Genomic DNA, 18,582 nt, shown 5'->3' on the forward strand with positions numbered 1-18,582 from the left:
TGTCCGTTGTAGAATCGTCTATGTAACAGTTCTCATAATTTGTAATAAAATAATAAATTTAGACGTAAAAAAAAAACTATAATTAAACATATAATACCAAAACCAAAATTATTCTCTAACAATTAACATATTTTAGAATGGGAAAAATATCGTTTAATAGGTGAACTTTCAAAAAATGGCCATTTAATACGTGAACTTCTTATATGGCCAAATAAAACATGACAAAAACGTTGACCGGCCATTTTACACATACATAACCGTTGACCAGGCCAAAAACAACGCGACGTTATCTGTCGTTAACAGATCCGATAACAGTCGTTAGCACACGTTAACAATTCCGTTATTATCCAAAACGACGTCGTTTTGTGCTTAGCAAAAAAAAAAAAAAAAAATTCCCAGCAGATTATCAAAAGAAAAAAAAGATTACAGAAGCCATTGATTCGTCTTCGTCTTCTTCGTCATTGTCATCCCAGTTTTCACCAGATAAAAGATTTCCAACAAATTTCCAACAGATTCACCAAACTCTCTCTTGAAGATACCAAAAGCACGAGGTCCACAAACATCATGAGTCATAAGAACATCAACATTAACCCAAACGTTATCACCGGGAACCACTAATGATTTCTCAGAAGCTCTAGCTAGAATCTTCTCCGTCATTGTCATCCCCGTTTTCACCTGATAAAATCCAACACACAAAACCATTGAAGTAAAATCAAACGAGAGAGAAAGAAGAAGAAGAAGAAGAAGAAGAAGAAGAAGCTTATAACGATCATGTGGTTCCTGGAGGCCGATCCTTTTGGGGAGCCATAACCGAAACAATTTTCCGTGAGATCGATTTCTTTTGACATCGAATCGATGAATTGAAATCTGAGAAGATTTAGGAAACGAATAAATCCCCAAATCATTCAGCGAAATTCGAAAAAGCTATAACAAATTGAGAAAATGTGAAATCGAGAGAGAAGAGAAATGCAGGATAGATGATTAACCTTGGAGGATGATTTGCATAGAAAAGGAGAGGAAGAGATTACAGAAGCTATTGATTCGTCTTTGTCTTCTTCGTGAGGGTGCGTAGATCTGATAATCTGCTGGGAATTTTTTTTATTTTTTTGCTAAGCACAAAACGACATCGTTTTGGGTAATAACGGAATTGTTAACGTGTGCTAACGGCTGTTATCGGATCTACTAACGACAGATAACGTCGCGTTGTTTTTGGCCTGGTCAACAGTTATGTATATGTAAAATGGCCGGTCAACGTTTTTGTCATGTTTTATTTGGCCATATAAGAAGTTCACGTATTAAATGACAATTTTTTTAAAATTCACGTATTAAATGACCATTTTTTCAAAGTTCACCTATTAAACGACATTTTTCCCAATTTAGAATGGTTTCCTCTTCTTGCTTCTGTTATTGTTATTTACAGTTTTACCCCTAGCGTTTTGAAATTGTAACAGAGTTCCTCAACGTCGTTTCAAACTCTACTATAAAAAAACGGCGTCATCTTGAAAATTATCATTCTCGTCGTCGTCTTGAAAAGATTCTGAAAAAGTAGAAAGTCCCGCCCAATTTGAAGACGACGATGGCTGATCCAACGGAAGTGAACCGAATCTGCGACGAAACTGGAGCATCTCGAGAAGAAGCACTCTATTACCTCGAAGGATACGATTGGAATTTGGCTACGGCGGTGGAAGCTTGCCGCGTCAAAACCTTGCCTTCCGTCAAAGTCAAATCTTCGCCGGAGATTTCAGTTAACGAGCAATCCACGGCGGCGGAGTCTTCAGCTACTCCAGTAACGATAAATCCACCTCGGGTTTCGAATCAGGGTCCGTCAACACCGCCAAGATCGATCAATTATCCAAGTCGGAGTTCGAATCAGATTCCGCCAAGAAAAAGGATCGTTTTGAATCCGGCGAAGGAACTATCGTCTGAATCGAAGCAAGAACGCAGCAAGAACGCATCGTTTTATTCCAAGAAGTGGCTCCTGAATTGCCTCCGCAAGAAGTCCTCTCTTTGCTCGAGCGCTTCAATTGGGATGTGGAGAGAGCCGGGGACCATTACTGTAACCAGCGATATTCGCAGCAGCGTACTTCATATGCCGATGATTGGGATATTCCGGAGATTGATCAGTCGTATTTGCAGCAGTTTCAAGAGGGTTATATGCCACCGATGATTGGGGTTTCGAATTTGGAAGGATTCTCACAAGATGAAACATCCACGGCGTTGGCTATGGATTTGATGGACCATAGTGCTCCGCCTCTTCCATCATTAGATTTACCTTCACTATCTCAGTTTCATGCTTCTCTTGGCTATCAAATCGGCAACTCTTCTTCCTCTGAGTAATTTCCTTTACTTTTCTTGTGATTTTGTCTCCAAGAATTCGATTTCTGGTGAGTTATTGATTTAGGGTTTAGTTGATTCCTGATAAAATGTTTTTGTACAGTTTGATGAACGTTGATGTGGATGAGATGGGAGATTTACACGATGTACCTATAATGTCTTCCTCTCAAGAACAGGTAAGTAATCTTCTCTTTCTCTCTGTATTTCAGTGAAGAATGGGAATCTTAGTTGGCTTTGTTGTTCTCTGTTTTCTTAAGAATGTTTTTATAAAGAAGGGAACGCTATGTTGATTGATGCACACAGCTTTGTGTTCTATGATGAAGGAACTTTAGAGAAAATGAAAGTTGATTCTTTATCCATGTGTTAATCACACAAAACTGTTTGCATTTTCTACATTCAGATTCAGGGAAGTAGCACTTCTGCTGAAAACAAGGAAGACCACCCTCCGCCATATAATCTTGATAGAATCTGCAGTGAAACTGGAGTGTGTCGAAATGAAGCACTCTATTACCTCGAATCCTTCGATTCTGATTTGGCTACGGCGATTGAGGCTTGCCGCAGTAAAACCTTGCCTCCCCTCAAGGTTAGATCTTTGCCAGTGGTTTCGGTGAATGATATATCCGCGGTACCAGAGTGGGAGTCACCAACAGCGAGGCCACTGGTAATGAACTCACGTCGGATTTCGAATGAGATGCGGATTCAGCCAGAGCAACTTCCGCCAAAGATAGAGGAACAATCGTCTGGATCCAATGCTGTAAAAATCAAGGACTTCTGTGATATTGTTGGAGCGCATCCAGATGTCGCAGTCGCTTACCTCGATCGCTGCAAATGGCATGTACAAGAGGCCATCAACTATTTCATGGACGAGGGTATACGTCCAACAACTGGGTTCTCAGAGGATGTAACATCCAATCCGCCTGTTCCATTGATAGGATTACCTTCACAATCACAGTTTCAGGCTTTCAGGAGCTCTTCTTCTAGGTGACTTCCTGATGATACTTAGTATGAATCTCTCTGCTCTTCTTTCAAGATCTCTGAACATCCTTATCTGAATCTTTTTTTCTCACCTACTTGTACAGTTTGATGAACATAGACCCGACCGAGACAGAAGAGTCACTCAGAGAAAGTAGCGATGAAAGTGTCACCATACCTAATCTTCCAATGGTGTCGTCTCAAGTGAATGTAACTTTCTTTCTATTCCTATGCACTATTTACTATGGTCTTGCTCTTTTCTCGAAATGTGTTTGCTTGAAAGCTTAGCTTAAAACATAACCTGGCAATGAAGAATTGGAATCTTAGTTTTACGTTAGGAGTTAGCAACCTATTGATGGTCTTTTTTTGGATTTGGCCTTTTTTTTTTTGTTTTCTCTATTTTCCCTTTTGAGCATTGAGTTTTGTTTTCATAATATGTCAGAACAAATTGAAGGGTAAGGCTGCTGAGGAAGATTCAAGCATGGAAACATTTCATGATCCTCTGACCATCCAAGACAGGACAAGTGTGGAGCATCAAGTTGCACCGACTACTATTACACTAACTATCTACTTGCACGATGGGGGGTCTGTGATACCGGTAGATATTCCTTTTAGATCAGACCAAACCGTCAGAGACATCCGCAATGCCATTGACGAGCGAACACCAGATAACGACAGAGATTACTATTTGCAATCAGTGGGTGGAGAAGATGATTGCAAGGATATGAATGCAACTGTAGGAAAAATTTGTAAGAGTGGTTTTACAACTCTCCACCAGGTCTTACATGATTGATAAAACAGAGAGAAAGAGAGAAAGAGAGATGTATATGACTTTAGAAATGATTCTTGCCTTGTATAGAAAGGAAAAAAGTAGAACAGAGCAGGTGCAGTTGTTACTGCGATTTATGAAACATAGAATGGATTAGGAGAAAGTTCTTATTATCTTACAGCTTTTTTTTCTGTACAGTTGGTACTACGATTTATGATACATAGAGACAACTGAAACGACTGTTGTTCCTTTTTATCACTTTGCTTTGCTTTTTCCTCTCATCTACTCTGTTTCTTCATTATATACTTTACGAAACAGAGTAACTTGTTACTTTTCTGGGACAGAGGAATTGGAGAAGAAGCGATGATGAGTCAAAACCTAGTTTTCCCTTCCCACATGTCATCATTTTTCTCATTCCTTCTATCTTATAAGATTTATCCAACTTTCAGCATTTTTACTTTATTGAAAAGGAAATAGAACAAAGTTTCACATGAAGATACAAATAAACATAAGGAACCACTACATAACAAAACCAGCAAGGTTTTGATATAGACATTCAAAGATCACACGTAAAACCAAGTCAATCCTCTAACGGTGTTTGCGCTTTTCAGGACCAATAATTTTGACGAGCCACTCTGGCTTGTATGAAGCAATGAGTTTTGCTATTGCCAATCCAAACAACACTCCAGGAGCATATCCTATAGCCACTGCTTTCCAGTTCAACACCTCTCCTTTGTCTTCTTCTTCGTCTTCTTGCTTTGGTTGTATCGCTGGCACACTAGAGCGGAAGCAACTTTGTTCTAGAGGAAGACCACAAAGCCCTGCATTCCCTTCAAAGGAGGATTTAGATTGCCCAGTGATTTGTGTTCCTTGTGGTATTTCACCTTTGAGTTGGTTATGAGATACATTTATGTACGCCAAAAACGAGAGAGTCTTGAGGCCACTGGGAATAGTCCCAGAGAGTTGGTTTCTTGACAGGTCTAGTGACTCGAGGTCTGTAACATTGACCAAAGAAAGAGGAATATGGCCTGTGAATCCGTTGTTCGATAAGTTGAGCGCAATCAAAGTCTTCAAGAGACCAATGGATTCAGGAATCAATCCTTCAAATCTGTTTCCAGAAAAATCAATGGCGCTGTAGAAAGTAAGGACCTTGCCCTGTTCCATGAATAGACCTTTGTATTGCAAATCTATAGTATCTTCGTAAGTATAGTAACCATCTTTGGAAGTTTTCTTTTTGTATCCCATATATAAACTCCCATCTTCATTCCTCTCAAGTGAAGTTGCTTTCCAATTAACAAAGTAACTTGGTGGAAAGCTTCCAGTAAAGTTGTTATCTGATATTTCAAGTACTCGCAGCTCAGGAAATGCGAGAGGACCATGATCAGGAGAAGATATAGGACCATAGAATTTGTTTGACCGTAGGGTAAGGACTTGCAAATTGGATAACGCCTTGAGCCAGAAAGGAAATGTGTCTTTGATTCGGTTGTGGTCTACACTTAAGAACTGTAGAGATGAACAATTTAGTAGAGACCTTGGAAGTTTTTTGGTTAGTCGATTGTAGCCAACATCAAGTGCGCGCAGAGAGGCACCAGCATAGAACATGTCCGGAAGATTTCCTTCCAAGTTGTTCTTCCGGAGATTCACGTCCCTGAAGTTACTCAGGCATTGAGGAACTGGACCGGTGAAGTTGTTGTAGGATAGATCAAGAACAATGAGAGAGGGCTGTTGCAGATTGAAAGTGGTATGTCCCCTGTGAAACTATTGTTCCTTGCAGACAACACGTTGATAGAGAGTGGTAGACTAGGAAATGCTCCTTCAAAACGGTTGAAAGGCAACACTAATATCTGCACTGATGAATTTACTAAAACCTTTGTCGATCCTTGGAACCCATCAAAAGAATTGTAACCAAGATTCAGGAAACTCAGACGAGGAAGGTTCCATAACCACTGGGGGATTTTCCCTTCAATTCTATTTCTTGAAATCTCTATATGCTCCAATTTCTTAAAGGTTCTTAAGATGTTTGGGAACTCACTGAGGCCGCAGCGTGACAAGAGCAAAACATCCAAGTTCATTGTGATGTTGGAATATGAACTTATACTAGTAGCCATTATACTATTACCGGAAAGATCAAGTCTCAACAAAGATTTGAGAGTGAAGAAGAGCCTTAAGTCAATTGGGTAGCTTATGTTTAGAAAAGAAAGGTCGAGATATTTGAGGGTGGTGAACTTTGAGATAGGCTTTAGGATTTTTCCTTCAAAACGGTTATTCCCAAGGAACAGAGTTTCAAGCCGAGATGAAGCAGAGGAGTTGGGAAGTTTAAGAGGATCTGTGAAATGGTTTCCACGGAGATTTAGATATGACAAGGAAGGCATAGTGAGAAGAGAAGAAGGTATGGCTCCGGAGAAGTTATTACTGGAAAGGTCCAAAATCGAGAGGTTGGCTAGATTCCATACAAGTGGGAAACTACCGGTCAGCTCGTTCTTGTCAAGGTATAACAAGGTTAGCATGCTTAGGTTACTAAATGAGGAAGGAACTTGGCCGATGAAGCCGTTAGAGGAAAGACCCAAGATCTCTAAATTGTTGAGATTGCCTAATCTGGAAGGAAGTGAAGACGAAGTGAAACTGTTCAAAGAGAGATCAAGGTAACGAAGGTGGTGCAAGCCAAAAAGGCTACTGTTGGGTTTAAGAGTTGAGAAGCGATTATTGGAAAGGTCTAAAAGTAAGAGTTTGGTTAGATTCCGTATAAGTGGGAAACTACCAGTGAGCTCCTTTCCGGAAAGTTCTAAAAAGGAAAGCAGGCTTAGGTTATTAAATGAGGAAGGAACTTGACCTATAAAGCCATTAGAGGAAAGACGCAAGACCTCTAATTTGTTGAGATTGCCAAACTCGGAAGGGAGTGAAGAGGAGGCAAAGTTGTTTTTAGAGAGATCAAGATAACGAAGTTGATGAAACTTGAAGAGGCTGCTGTTGGGCTTCAGGGTTCCACTGAGACAACCACTTGGTAACTGTAGCTTAGTGACCTCACCTGTCGTGTTATCGCACCGGACGCCATTGAATATGGTTTGGACGGCAAGCAACAAGACCAACAACAGGATCTTCTAAAGTAAAGATGCTTGACACTGAGACTCGACAGAGTAAGAGTACACCGAGAGAAAACTCAAAAGCAGATGTGTACTCGACATTATGGCAAAGAGATGTAGAGATGGTTTGGCAATTGGCAATGGAGCTGTCACTTATCTTATAGTTACATGCATGTTTACCGATGAGTCGTTAAGTCTTGGCGTCTTGGTAGTGCGCGTTTACTAAGTCTTTCTATTGATATCTTGACTTGGAGGTTTGCTAAGTCTTTCTAGTGATATCTTGACTTGGAGTAAATTACTAAAGAACTAAAAAGTTTTTCTAGTGGGATCCAAACGCCGGTCGACGTTAATATCTCTAAAGGTAAAATTTGGAATTGGGAAAGGGTCAAATTCCGAAGTGATGACGCTTATTTTGATGTTTTAAAAAGAAAGATCATTAAAACGGTGTATATGGTGTTTGCCCAAAACACACTACAAAATAATAATCGGGAATGCCAATATTTGTAATCCTGCTGGAAGTTACAGGGATGTTTATTATTATTATAACGTTTGAGTAAAGATTGGTGGTCTCAACAAGAAGTCAGCAAAGGAAACTGATTCAGTAGCCCTTTAGAGTTTCAACACACTCTTCTCCTTCAAGGTGGATAGATATCAAAACCAAAAGTAGAGCCAAGAAAAGAACTAACACGGATGTGCTTATTTAGCAGCTTCAAGTGCAGAAGCTCCAGAGATAATCTCGATAAGCTCTGTTGTAATGGAAGCTTGACGAGTCCTGTTGTAAGTGAGGGTGAGACGGTCAAGCATTTCTCCTGCGTTTCTGCTTGAGCTGTCCATGGCAGACATTCTTGCTCCCATCTCACTACATGCATTCTCCAAAACCGCATTGAACATCACCTAGAAGAGTTTAAGTTTACAGCCAAAATGTTATGTTTTTTTTCTATGCTGAAATACCATAAATCCAGTTAAAGCTCTTGGTTACTTACACAAGAGAATTGGAACTCGGCCAGATTCTGCAATATTTCTCCCTTTGTTTCACCACCTTCAATCTCATACGAGTCGAGCTCGCCAAGTTTTCCTCCAATTTCAGACTCTTTCTCAATAATCTTTCCATGCAAAAAAACACAGATATACAATTCTGTTTATAGTTACGCAGAATGTGAAATATTAAGTAAAAATTGAGACGTTCGACAGTTATGACTTACCTCGGGTGACAAAACAGTGGAGACAGTTGGTAGAAATGCAACAACTGAATGGAACTTGTTGTAGACAATGCGCAAAGCATCAAATTCAACGTTCTTCAGGATGTCATCAGCTAGAACTGAGACCTGAAGCAGCAAGTAGACAAAAGAAACGCTAAAGACAACAATACATAGCTCGAGAACAAATGGATTAGGGAGAGTAAATAATGCTCTTAACTATTAGCAATTATGACCTACCTGAGCATAATTGAGTGGGTTCTTATTCAGCTCTGTTACAGAGAGGACAATGTCGTTCTTCGAGTCACGAAACATTATAGCCTTTGCTTTCTCTCCGACAATAACAAACTGAACTTCTTTCTCAGGACCTGCAATGATATAAGAATAAAAAACGGATATGACAATTCAGGAAAACTAAACCACGGAACCATCGATAGTGTTTTCAAACTTACCAGAATTCAATTTGTACAGAGCCCTGCTCACTTTAACAACAGTGGAGTTAATTCCACCACAGAGACCCTTGTCAGAAGAGAGAGTGACCACGACGCTCTTCTTAACATCAATGCCTGGTTTTCACATCAAGTAACGCTAGAAATCAAAAACACATCCAAAAGAACAACAGAGAGATAGCAAGAGGATGGATATCTCAGAATATAGTAAGAGCAAAGGTTGTTCGTCATCATCAATATTCAATACCAATGCAAGCAATGAGATGATCATTGATACTAGCATAAAGTGATTAAAAAAGAACTACTCTTTATTGCCAACCATACTGGGATTATCTCCTAGAAGTGCGGTAAATGGCTGCCAAAGTCCACGGGAGTTCTCAGCTCTGCCTTGAACTGCTCTAAGCTTGGAAGCAGCAACCATCTTCATAGCCTTTGTGATCTTTTGGATGTTCTTAACACTCTTCATGCGGTTACGCACTGCACAGAGAATACATGTAAAGCAATTCATGGAGATTAGAACATCTTAGCTTTCTTTGAACACAATCCTAACTAGGTAAAATAAATGTCATATTATCAGCTTTGACTTACCCACTTGAGTTGAGATAGATCGAACTCCAAGAAGTCCCTCCTCCCTACAAATCAAAAACAGGTTAGTCCTCATCAACACAATGACACACAAAACAAAAACAAACTGATAGATATAAATTAAACAGGTTAGTCCTCATCAGGTGGAAGCTGATTAAATGTGACAAGCTTAGACAACATATCACAAAGTTTCTTCTACAAAGCAAATCAAATTCGTCTTGCAATAGGAAAACGAGATTCAACGAAACGAGCTTTACACAACATTTCTGAGTCTCAAAAACACCTCAATCAATAGCATCTCCCGAGTCAAACAACACAATTCGATTAATTCTCGTCAATTCGAATTTTGAATGAAATGAAAACAACAACGACTCAATCACACCAAACGATTTCAAATTCAGAAAAGCACCACAGAGGAATATCGAAATGATGTGCTTATACGCAAGGATAAGAATGAAACAGAAAGAGATCTCACTGGTCAGAAGAGAGAGGAGATCGGATAGCAGCGATTGGGCGAGCAGCGATTGAAGGGAGGAGACGCCTCCCTTCACGACGGAAAACAGCCATTGCCATTGATTAAAGGATTGATCGATCGATAAACAACGAAACCTAGCTCCGGCGAAATTTCTCAGATCGGATTATAGAGAGATTCGAGAGAAATGACTGCTTAATGGCCAAATCAAGGGCTTCTTTATTTCTCAGTCTACACAGTAGTTTTGCACGACGTCGTTTTAACTTTATTACCAAAATTTCCCCTGAAATTAATCGGGCCGAATAGAGGCTAGTACTAATACTTCTTCGGCCCATTTTGAAAGGCCCAAAGGTTGACGTAGCATTGGATCTCCTCAGTTTCTCACGTCACCACTTCTTGTCCACCGAAAATTTTGACCATGTCTTCTTCTCCAATCGATAAACAAGTTAATGCTACTTGTTTTGTTTTGTATTGTAACGCAACAAATTCATAATAAATGTAATATCAGAAAATTCCAGGAGAAGATAACATTTCACCAAACTATTAATTGTTGAAAGGCCCACTTAAATTATTTTTCTGTATCTGTAAACTAAAATTCATTAAGTACTAGAGAAGATATTAAACAGAATAGAATAGTCATCATCATATTAATGTGCGTTCTTTTGATCCAATGCGAGTAGTCTTTTGTATGTTGATTTCTTCTCTTGTTGCTGAAATTAGTGTGAACATACTTGCATGTATGTAATTCTAATCAGATATTGAAGCCATCGTAAAGAGTCAAATTTAAGTTGAAATTATAGAGATGCCCACGTGGAATTACTTCATGAACTATGTGACTCGTAGATATTTCACGTGCCATTAGACCCCCACACATTTATTAAAGGGGGCTTATAAAATAACATATATATACCAAATCTTTGATATCTTTGATATCTCTTTTTTGGTTCAATCATTTCCTCAACTTGTTGGTTCAATCACAATTCACAAACACCATGCGTTTGCATTTTCGCTCGTTAGTCTTCTTACTCTACTGTATCGTCTTCGCTTCAAGCTTCTTGATGATCAGTGCTCTTCGTACTTGTCGTCCTGACCAGATCCAGGTTCTAATGCAATTCAAGAACGAGTTTGAATCTGACGGTTGCAACCGCAGTGACTACTTAAACGGAGTCCAGTGTGATAACGCGACTGGTGCGGTCACGAAGCTTCAGCTCCCAAGTGGTTGCTTCACTGGACCTCTCAAACCAAATAGTAGCCTCTTCGAGTTGCATCAGCTTCGTTACCTTAATCTCTCTCACAACAACTTCACTTCCTCCTCACTCCCTTCTGAATTCAGCAATCTCAACAGATTAGAGGTTTTGTCTCTTGCCTCTAGTAGCTTTACTGGTCAATTTCCTTCCTCAATTAGTAACCTTATCTTGCTTACACACTTAAACCTTTCCCATAATGAGCTCACTGGTAGTTTCCCACTTGTAAGAAACCTAACAAAGCTTTCGTTTCTAGACCTTTCTTACAATCAGTTCTCAGGAGCCGTACCTTCTGATTTACTACCCACTTTGCCTTTCTTGTCTTATCTTGATTTGAAAAAGAATCATCTTACTGGTTCTATTGATGTTCCCAACTCTTCTTCTTCATCTAAGCTAGTGCGTTTGTCCCTTGGGTATAACCAATTCGAAGGACAAATCCTAGAGCCTATCTCCAAGCTCATCAACCTCAACTATCTTGAACTTGCTTCCCTAAACATAAGTTACCCAATTGACTTACGGGTCTTCTCTCCTCTCAAATCTTTGTTGGTCTTTGATATTCGTAAAAATAGGTTATTACCAGCCAGTTTAAGTTCAGATTCAGAGATTCTATTGAGCTTAGTAAGCCTGATTTTGGTGCAGTGCGACATGATCGAGTTTCCAAACATCTTAAAGACCCTTCAAAACTTAGAGCATATAGACATTTCCAACAATCTAATCAAAGGGAAAGTACCTGAGTGGTTTTGGAAGCTTCCTCGTCTTAGCATAGCGAATCTTGTTAACAATTCTTTTACCGGTTTCGAAGGTTCTTCAGAAGTGTTACTTAACTCATCAGTGCAGTTACTAGATTTTGCCTATAACTCTATGACAGGAGCGTTTCCTATTCCACCACTCAATTCCATCTACTTGTCTGCGTGGAACAATAGTTTCACAGGGAACATACCTCTCTCAATCTGCAACCGAAGCTCTCTCGTCGTCCTTGATCTATCCTACAACAACTTCACCGGTCCAATTCCTCAATGTCTAAGTAACTTAAAAGTAGTGAATCTGAGGAAGAACAGCTTGGAAGGAAGTATACCTGACAAGTTCTATAGAGGTGCTTTGACACAGACGCTTGACGTTGGTTACAATCGACTAACCGGGAAGATTCCAAAATCACTTTTAAATTGCTCCTTTCTGAAGTTTCTGAGTGTTGACAACAACAGAATTGAAGACACGTTTCCTTTCTGGCTGAAGGCGCTACCCAATTTGCATGTCTTTACTCTCCGTTCAAACAGATTCTTCGGCCATCTCTCTCCTCCTGATCGAGGTCCTCTCGCATTTCCTGAGCTGCGGATACTTGAATTGTCGGATAACAGCTTTACCGGAAGCTTGCCACCAAGTTTCTTTGTTAACTGGAAAGCATCATCAGTCAAGATAAATGAAGATGGGCGTATGTATATGGGAGACTACAAAAATGCTTATTATATCTATGAAGACACTTTGGATTTGCAATACAAAGGTCTATTCATGGAGCAGGGGAAAGTCCTTACTTCCTACAGCACCATTGATTTCTCTGGAAACAAACTTGAAGGACAGATTCCTGAGTCCATTGGTCTGTTGAAGGAATTGATTGCGCTCAACTTATCAAACAACGCCTTTACTGGCCATATTCCTATGTCTTTGGCAAATGTTACGGAGCTTGAGTCACTAGACCTGTCAAGAAACCAACTATCAGGGAATATTCCTAGAGAACTCGGAAGCCTTTCGTTTTTGGCGTATGTAAGTGTGGCTCATAATCAACTCAAAGGTGAAATACCACAAGGACCACAGTTTAGTGGGCAAGCTGAATCATCATTTGAAGGGAATGTAGGTCTATGTGGTCTTCCTCTCCAGGGAAATTGCTTTGCGCCACCAACACTCTATTCAAAGGAAGAAGACGAAGAAGAAGAAGAGGACGAAGTGTTAAACTGGAAAGCAGTGGTTATCGGGTATTGGCCTGGACTGTTACTTGGATTGGTAATGGCACACGTCATTGCTTCATTCAAGCCGAAGTGGTATGTCAAGATAGTTGGTCCAGATAAGGGCAAGCAAGTAGATCCAGTTAGATTGTTTATGACTCTGGATTCAAGATGGGACAGTTTTAATAATAAGGATAATGTAGAAGAAGAAAGTGATACGAAAATATAGAATGTGGATATGTTGTTACCTGATGTAAGAAAGAAGTTGACTAGTTTCTGTAACTTTTGGTTCCCTAAATTAAGATCTCTCTTTTGGCTGATAATATCCTGATGTATCTCTTGGTAGATTGTTGAGGTAGAGGCTTATGACATAAGGCATTGGTTCTTCTCTGATTCTTGAATTAACCCGAGCCGATGTTTCTTAATGCACGAAAACCGTTGTTTCAGCTTCCTATTAAGACAAACTGGATGAAATGAACATAAGACAGTCCGAGCCTGTAAGATCATACAAGTCTCAAGAATTCAATCTCAGAACAGACATTCACGAGAATCTCTTTTTTAAAATGTAAATGCTACCACTCACAATTGATACAAATCAGTTTATATCATGAGAGGACTTACCAAATATAACAATCTTGTTACACTTTGAACTAACATTCTCAGATAACAGAGTATGCACAACATATCAATCCAGAGTAGCTAAAACCCTAGAATCAAATTCACTAAATTGATTTCATTTCATGATTCGATTATTCTTGCTTATCAAATCACGAGAGAAAAAAAAAAAAAAAAAAAAGAGTACAACAAATGAGATCACCTGGAACTACTTGATTTAGGAAGCCTCTACCAAAACGTCGACGAGAGTGACGGTGATCGCAATAGCTCCGCCGTCGTCGCATCATAAAATCTCCTTCTCGATTTGTTTGTTACTAAAGTAGACTTTACAGGAAATACTAACAATCTGGTTAATTAAATTATTATTACCGGTTTTGTCTAAATTGGTTTACTTACTGCTGGTTTAGCATTTTAAAAAATTAGTGCTGCTGGTTCAGCTTCTTTTTACTACAAACAAACACCAAAGAGATCTACTCTCTTTCCAAAATTGATTATTTTTCCACTAATTCACAAGCTCTCAAGCATTAATCAGTTTTTCTTTTTATTTTCTTTTAACAGTTCTTGAGATTGACTGATAGAGAAACTTATAACGCAAAGAGATGTCTAAGTTTTCAAAGTTTGACAACGTCTTCTTCTCCAATTCACAAACAAATCAATACCAAATCTTATCCTTAAGACATTAAAGGTTACAAACTCTTTAACCAAGTCTTCTCCAACCAACCAACCAACAAACAAAATTTAATGCCATTTCATTGTAAAAGGTCACAAATTCTTAAAATATAATAGCCCAAGAAAGTTTAATGAGAATATAAAGTTTCAACAACTATATCACTTATTTGCACAAGAAAATTCAAAGAGAATATAATGTCTTCATCTTAAAAGAAGTGTATATGGCTGCTATTTTCTATTTCTATTTTTAAATAAGTAAAAATCTTATATCAGAAATTTTATCCAATGCAAAAAAAAAAAAAAAAAGAACACACATCCTATGTCTATTTAAACCAATCTTCTCCAGCACTTTGCTTAAATATTGTTATTCTTCATAAAAGTTTTCATGAAGACCATAATGTCGGTGCTCTTACTGTTTTCTATCTTTGCTGCAAGCTTCACTCTTGTTGTTGGACTTGATGGTTGTCGTCCCGACCAGATTCAAGCCATAACGCAATTCAAGAACGAGTTTGATTCCAGAGATTGCAACCAAACTGACTACTTCAATGGAGTAGGGTGCGATAACACAACTGGTGTGGTCACAAAGCTACAACTCCCAAGTGGCTGCCTTCGTGGAACCTTAAAGCCCAACAGTAGCCTCTTCAGCTTGCAGCATCTTCGTTACCTTAATCTCTCAAATAACAACTTCACTTCTGCTTCGCTCCCTTCTGGATTTGGAAATCTCAACAAATTACAGGTCTTGTATCTTTCCTCTAATGGCTTTCTAGGTCAAGTTCCTTCCTCATTTAGTAACCTTAGCCAGCTTTACATTTTAGACCTTTCCCATAATGAGCTCACGGGTAGTTTCCCATTTGTACAAAATCTAACAAAGCTCTCGATTTTAGAGCTTTCCTATAATCACTTCTCTGGAGCCATCCCTTCTTCTCTCCTCACTTTGCCTTTCTTATCATCTCTTCATCTGCGTGAAAACTATCTCACTGGTTCTATTGAAGTTCCTAACTCCTCTACCTCATCTAGGCTCGAGTTCATGTACCTTGGGAATAACCATTTTGAAGGACAGATCCTAGAGCCTATCTCAAAGCTCATCAACCTCAAGGAGCTCGACATTTCTTTCCTAAACACAAGCTACCCAATTGACTTAAACCTCTTCTCCTCTCTCAAATCTTTGGTGAGGCTTGTTCTTTCCGGTAACAGTTTATTGGCTACTAGTATAAGTTCAGATTCCAAGATCCCACTGAACTTGGAGGATTTGGTCTTGTTGAGTTGTGGTCTCATTGAGTTCCCAACCATCTTAAAGAACCTTAAGAAATTGGAGTATATAGACCTTTCCAACAATAAAATAAAAGGGAAAGTCCCTGAGTGGTTGTGGAACCTTCCTCGTCTGGGCAGAGTGAATCTTTTAAACAATTTGTTCACTGATTTAGAAGGTTCGGGAGAAGTTTTACTGAATTCATCGGTGAGGTTTTTAGATTTGGGTTATAACCATTTTAGAGGACCATTTCCAAAACCACCACTCTCTATCAACCTCTTATCTGCATGGAACAATAGTTTCACAGGAAACATACCTCTTGAAACCTGCAACCGAAGCTCTCTTGCTGTTCTTGACCTATCCTACAACAACTTAACTGGTCCAATTCCTCGTTGTTTGAGTAATTTCCAAGAGTCTCTCATTGTAGTGAACCTCCGGAAGAACAACTTGGAAGGAAGTCTTCCAGATATATTCTCTGATGGTGCCTTGCTTCGGACACTTGACGTTGGCTACAATCAACTAACCGGGAAGCTTCCAAGGTCTCTTCTGAATTGCTCTATGCTAAGGTTTGTAAGCGTAGACCACAACAGAATCAAAGACACATTTCCTTTCTGGCTTAAGGCTTTACCTGATTTACAAGCTCTTACCCTCCGTTCAAACAAATTCCATGGCCCTATATCTCCTCCTGATCGAGGTCCTCTTGCGTTTCCCAAGCTGCGCATACTTGAAATAGCAGATAACAACCTTATAGGAAGCTTGCCACCAAATTACTTTGTGAATTGGGAAGCATCATCACTCCACATGAATGAAGATGGGAGAATCTATATGGGTGACTACAACAATCCTTACTATATATATGAAGATACAGTGGATTTGCAATACAAAGGTCTATTCATGGAGCAAGGAAAGGTCCTTACTTCCTATGCCACCATTGATTTTTCTGGGAACAAACTTGAAGGACAGATTCCCGAATCCATTGGTCATTTGAAGGCATTGATTGCACTCAACTTATCAAACAACGCATTCACAGGCCATATTCCTCCATCTTTGGCAAACGTGACAGAGCTGGAGTCACTAGACCTCTCAAGAAACCAACTGTCCGGGAATATTCCTAAAGGACTCGGGAGCCTCTCGTTTTTGGCGTACATAAGTGTGGCCCACAACCAACTCACAGGTGAAATACCACAAGGGACACAAATCACTGGGCAATCTAAATCCTCCTTTGAAGGGAATGCAGGGCTTTGTGGTCTTCCTTTGGAGGAGACTTGCTTTGGGAGTAATGCGCCACCAACACAACAGCCTAAGGAAGAAGACGAAGAAGAGGAACAAGTGTTAAACTGGAAAGCAATGCTTATAGGGTATGGGCCTGGACTGCTGTTCGGGTTGGTAATAGCACACGTTATTGCTTCATACAAGCCGAAGTGGTCGGAGAAGCGCAAGGAAGTCAATCCAGTTAGATTGTTTATGACTTTGGATTCAAGATGGGATAGTTTTAATAATAAAAATAACGTAGAACAAAAAAGTGATATGTAAATGTAGTATGTGGATATATTGTTACCTGATGTAAGAAAGAGGTTTTACTAGTTAGTTTCTGTAACTTTTGGTTCCCTTAAATAAGATCTCTGTTTGGCTGATAATGTCCTGATGTATGTCTTGATATATTGGTTGAGAAAGAGGCTTATGATATACTGTTTTGGTTCTTCTCTAATTCTTGAACTAACTCGAGCTGAAATTTCTTTATAACGCACGACGTCATCTTCCAGCATCCTGTGAAGACAAACTGGATCAAATAAACATAAGAGAGTCAGAGTAAGAGAGTCTCCAGAATTCAATCTCAGACCATACATTCATGAGATCCCTCATTCCAGTGCAAATGGCACCACCCACCACTGATACTAATCAGTTTAATGTGAATAAGAAAAAAAATTGTATCATTATAGGACTTACCAAATACAAATTTACAATAATCTGCTTAACAGTTTTAACTAATTTTCTCAGATAACAATGTGTGGAGATGAGAACTTGTTTCTCAAGCAAATGAAGATCAAAAGCAACTCAAGGCTTAACTCTAGTCAAGTTAAAGTTGGGTTGGGATACTTTTGGGACCACAAAGGGGAGCCTCTCCGTTTTGTCAGTTTGTTCTCAAAAGGGTTGCGGTTTGTTTTAGCACAAGGAAGCCCTAGTTAGCTGTCTCTATATATAGGTGCTTATCTTCATTGAGAGAAGCTAAGGGAGAAGGGAGTAGAGAGAGAGAGCAATAGCACAATGTAGATCTAAGAAGAAGAGTTAGTAAGGTATAGAGATGAGAGAAAACATGTATTAGTATAAGCTTGTCATTGTTGTTCTCTGAGTTATACAGGAAGTGGTACAGAGTGAGTCTAAGTACTAGTGAAGGGTATTAGACGGGTCACTTGTTGCTTCTTGTTTGTAATACCTTCTTCTTCATAGTGAAGTTGTGGATCTATCGATCCTAACCGGACGTAGCGGCTCGTTAATGCCGTGAACCGGGTTAACAAATCCTTTGTGTGCTCCTCTTCTTCCTTCATCTTGCTCTATTTTATCTTCCTCCTCTTCTCGATACTTTACTTGATTTGTTTCCGTAATATGGTGTTGATGACAAATGAGATAAAGCTTGAGCCTTTGAGAGGCTAAAAACCTCTACACAATGAAATATCATGAGAACTCTATCAATTATAACTGAAACTAATCCTTACAGATCAAACTCCAATCTCATGGATTGGTTAAAAGGTTACAAACCAAGTTCTTCATTATAAAGCACTAAGACTACCAAATTAATGCCGTTTATTTTATGTTACGGCCACATTAACCCCTAAACCCTAGAATCAAGCTCACTAAATTGATTTCGTTTCATGACTCGGTCAAAACTAATTTGACCCTTGAGATTTTTTTTGGTGTTCTTAACTAAAGCAGCGTTTGAATAAAACAAGGAGAATTAATTAGCAAACCCCAAAAAAAAGAAAGAGCAATTATTCTTGCTCGTGAAATCACGA

The 18,582-nt window shown here is 39.2% G+C and overlaps 6 protein-coding genes across 6 annotated transcripts; 3 read left to right on the forward strand and 3 right to left on the reverse strand.

Moving 5' to 3' along the window:
- Positions 1 to 405: 405 nt before the first annotated feature.
- LOC9315495 lies at positions 406 to 1,091 on the reverse strand. The gene is made up of 2 exons (XM_002881211.2): positions 768 to 1,091; positions 406 to 675 (listed from the first exon to the last, which is right to left on the reverse strand). Exons 1-2 carry the CDS (start codon positions 903 to 905, stop codon positions 424 to 426), a joined length of 390 nt encoding a protein of 129 aa, XP_002881257.2. The 5' UTR covers positions 906 to 1,091; the 3' UTR covers positions 406 to 423.
- Positions 1,092 to 1,447: 356 nt separating this feature from the next.
- On the forward strand, positions 1,448 to 4,348 carry LOC9317325. The gene is given in 6 exon segments (XM_021027739.1): positions 1,448 to 1,933; positions 1,936 to 2,333; positions 2,438 to 2,510; positions 2,735 to 3,315; positions 3,414 to 3,516; positions 3,749 to 4,348. Coding segments are annotated over 6 exon segments (1,863 nt in total). The 5' UTR covers positions 1,448 to 1,576; the 3' UTR covers positions 4,100 to 4,348.
- A 160-nt stretch (positions 4,349 to 4,508) lies between these two features.
- On the reverse strand, positions 4,509 to 7,329 carry LOC110229291 (receptor-like protein 12). The gene is given in 3 exon segments (XM_021029063.1): positions 4,509 to 5,799; positions 5,802 to 7,173; positions 7,324 to 7,329. Coding segments are annotated over 3 exon segments (2,514 nt in total). The 3' UTR covers positions 4,509 to 4,663.
- Positions 7,330 to 7,606: 277 nt separating this feature from the next.
- Positions 7,607 to 10,092, reverse strand: LOC9315496 (ATP synthase subunit gamma, mitochondrial). The gene is made up of 8 exons (XM_002881212.2): positions 9,861 to 10,092; positions 9,389 to 9,432; positions 9,125 to 9,277; positions 8,804 to 8,917; positions 8,592 to 8,719; positions 8,358 to 8,480; positions 8,139 to 8,258; positions 7,607 to 8,049 (listed from the first exon to the last, which is right to left on the reverse strand). Exons 1-8 carry the CDS (start codon positions 9,956 to 9,958, stop codon positions 7,852 to 7,854), a joined length of 978 nt encoding a protein of 325 aa, XP_002881258.1. The 5' UTR covers positions 9,959 to 10,092; the 3' UTR covers positions 7,607 to 7,851.
- A 684-nt stretch (positions 10,093 to 10,776) lies between these two features.
- LOC9317326 (receptor-like protein 12) lies at positions 10,777 to 13,363 on the forward strand. Its single transcript, XM_021028317.1, has one exon. It carries the CDS (start codon positions 10,850 to 10,852, stop codon positions 13,265 to 13,267), a length of 2,418 nt encoding a protein of 805 aa, XP_020883976.1. The 5' UTR covers positions 10,777 to 10,849; the 3' UTR covers positions 13,268 to 13,363.
- A 1,172-nt stretch (positions 13,364 to 14,535) lies between these two features.
- On the forward strand, positions 14,536 to 17,270 carry LOC9315497 (receptor-like protein 12). The gene has a single exon (XM_021028318.1). The coding sequence runs from the start codon at positions 14,708 to 14,710 to the stop codon at positions 17,102 to 17,104; it is 2,397 nt and encodes a 798-aa protein (XP_020883977.1). The 5' UTR covers positions 14,536 to 14,707; the 3' UTR covers positions 17,105 to 17,270.
- Positions 17,271 to 18,582: the final 1,312 nt, after the last annotated feature.

Source organism: Arabidopsis lyrata (assembly GCF_000004255.2).
Source record: "Arabidopsis lyrata subsp. lyrata unplaced genomic scaffold ARALYscaffold_4, whole genome shotgun sequence".
In the NCBI taxonomy this organism is placed as follows: Eukaryota; Viridiplantae; Streptophyta; class Magnoliopsida; order Brassicales; family Brassicaceae; genus Arabidopsis; species Arabidopsis lyrata.

What these genes read in the sequence shown, in the direction of transcription:
- LOC9315497 (XM_021028318.1), top strand. Translation starts at nt 14,708, where the DNA reads ATGAAGACCATAATGTCGGTGCTCTTACTGTTTTCTATCTTTGCTGCA.
- LOC9315495 (XM_002881211.2), bottom strand. Translation starts at nt 905, where the DNA reads ATGATTTGGGGATTTATTCGTTTCCTAAATCTTCTCAGATTTCAATTC. An exon ending in CCTCCAGGAACCACATGATC is followed by an intron (nt 676 to 767) that starts GTTATAAGCTTC and finishes GGATTTTATCAG; the next exon opens with GTGAAAACGGGGATGACAAT.
- LOC9317326 (XM_021028317.1), top strand. Translation starts at nt 10,850, where the DNA reads ATGCGTTTGCATTTTCGCTCGTTAGTCTTCTTACTCTACTGTATCGTC.
- LOC9315496 (XM_002881212.2), bottom strand. Translation starts at nt 9,958, where the DNA reads ATGGCAATGGCTGTTTTCCGTCGTGAAGGGAGGCGTCTCCTCCCTTCA. An exon ending in TCTGTACAAATTGAATTCTG is followed by an intron (nt 8,720 to 8,803) that starts GTAAGTTTGAAA and finishes ATATCATTGCAG; the next exon opens with GTCCTGAGAAAGAAGTTCAG. An exon ending in CCACTGTTTTGTCACCCGAG is followed by an intron (nt 8,259 to 8,357) that starts GTAAGTCATAAC and finishes TTGCATGGAAAG; the next exon opens with ATTATTGAGAAAGAGTCTGA.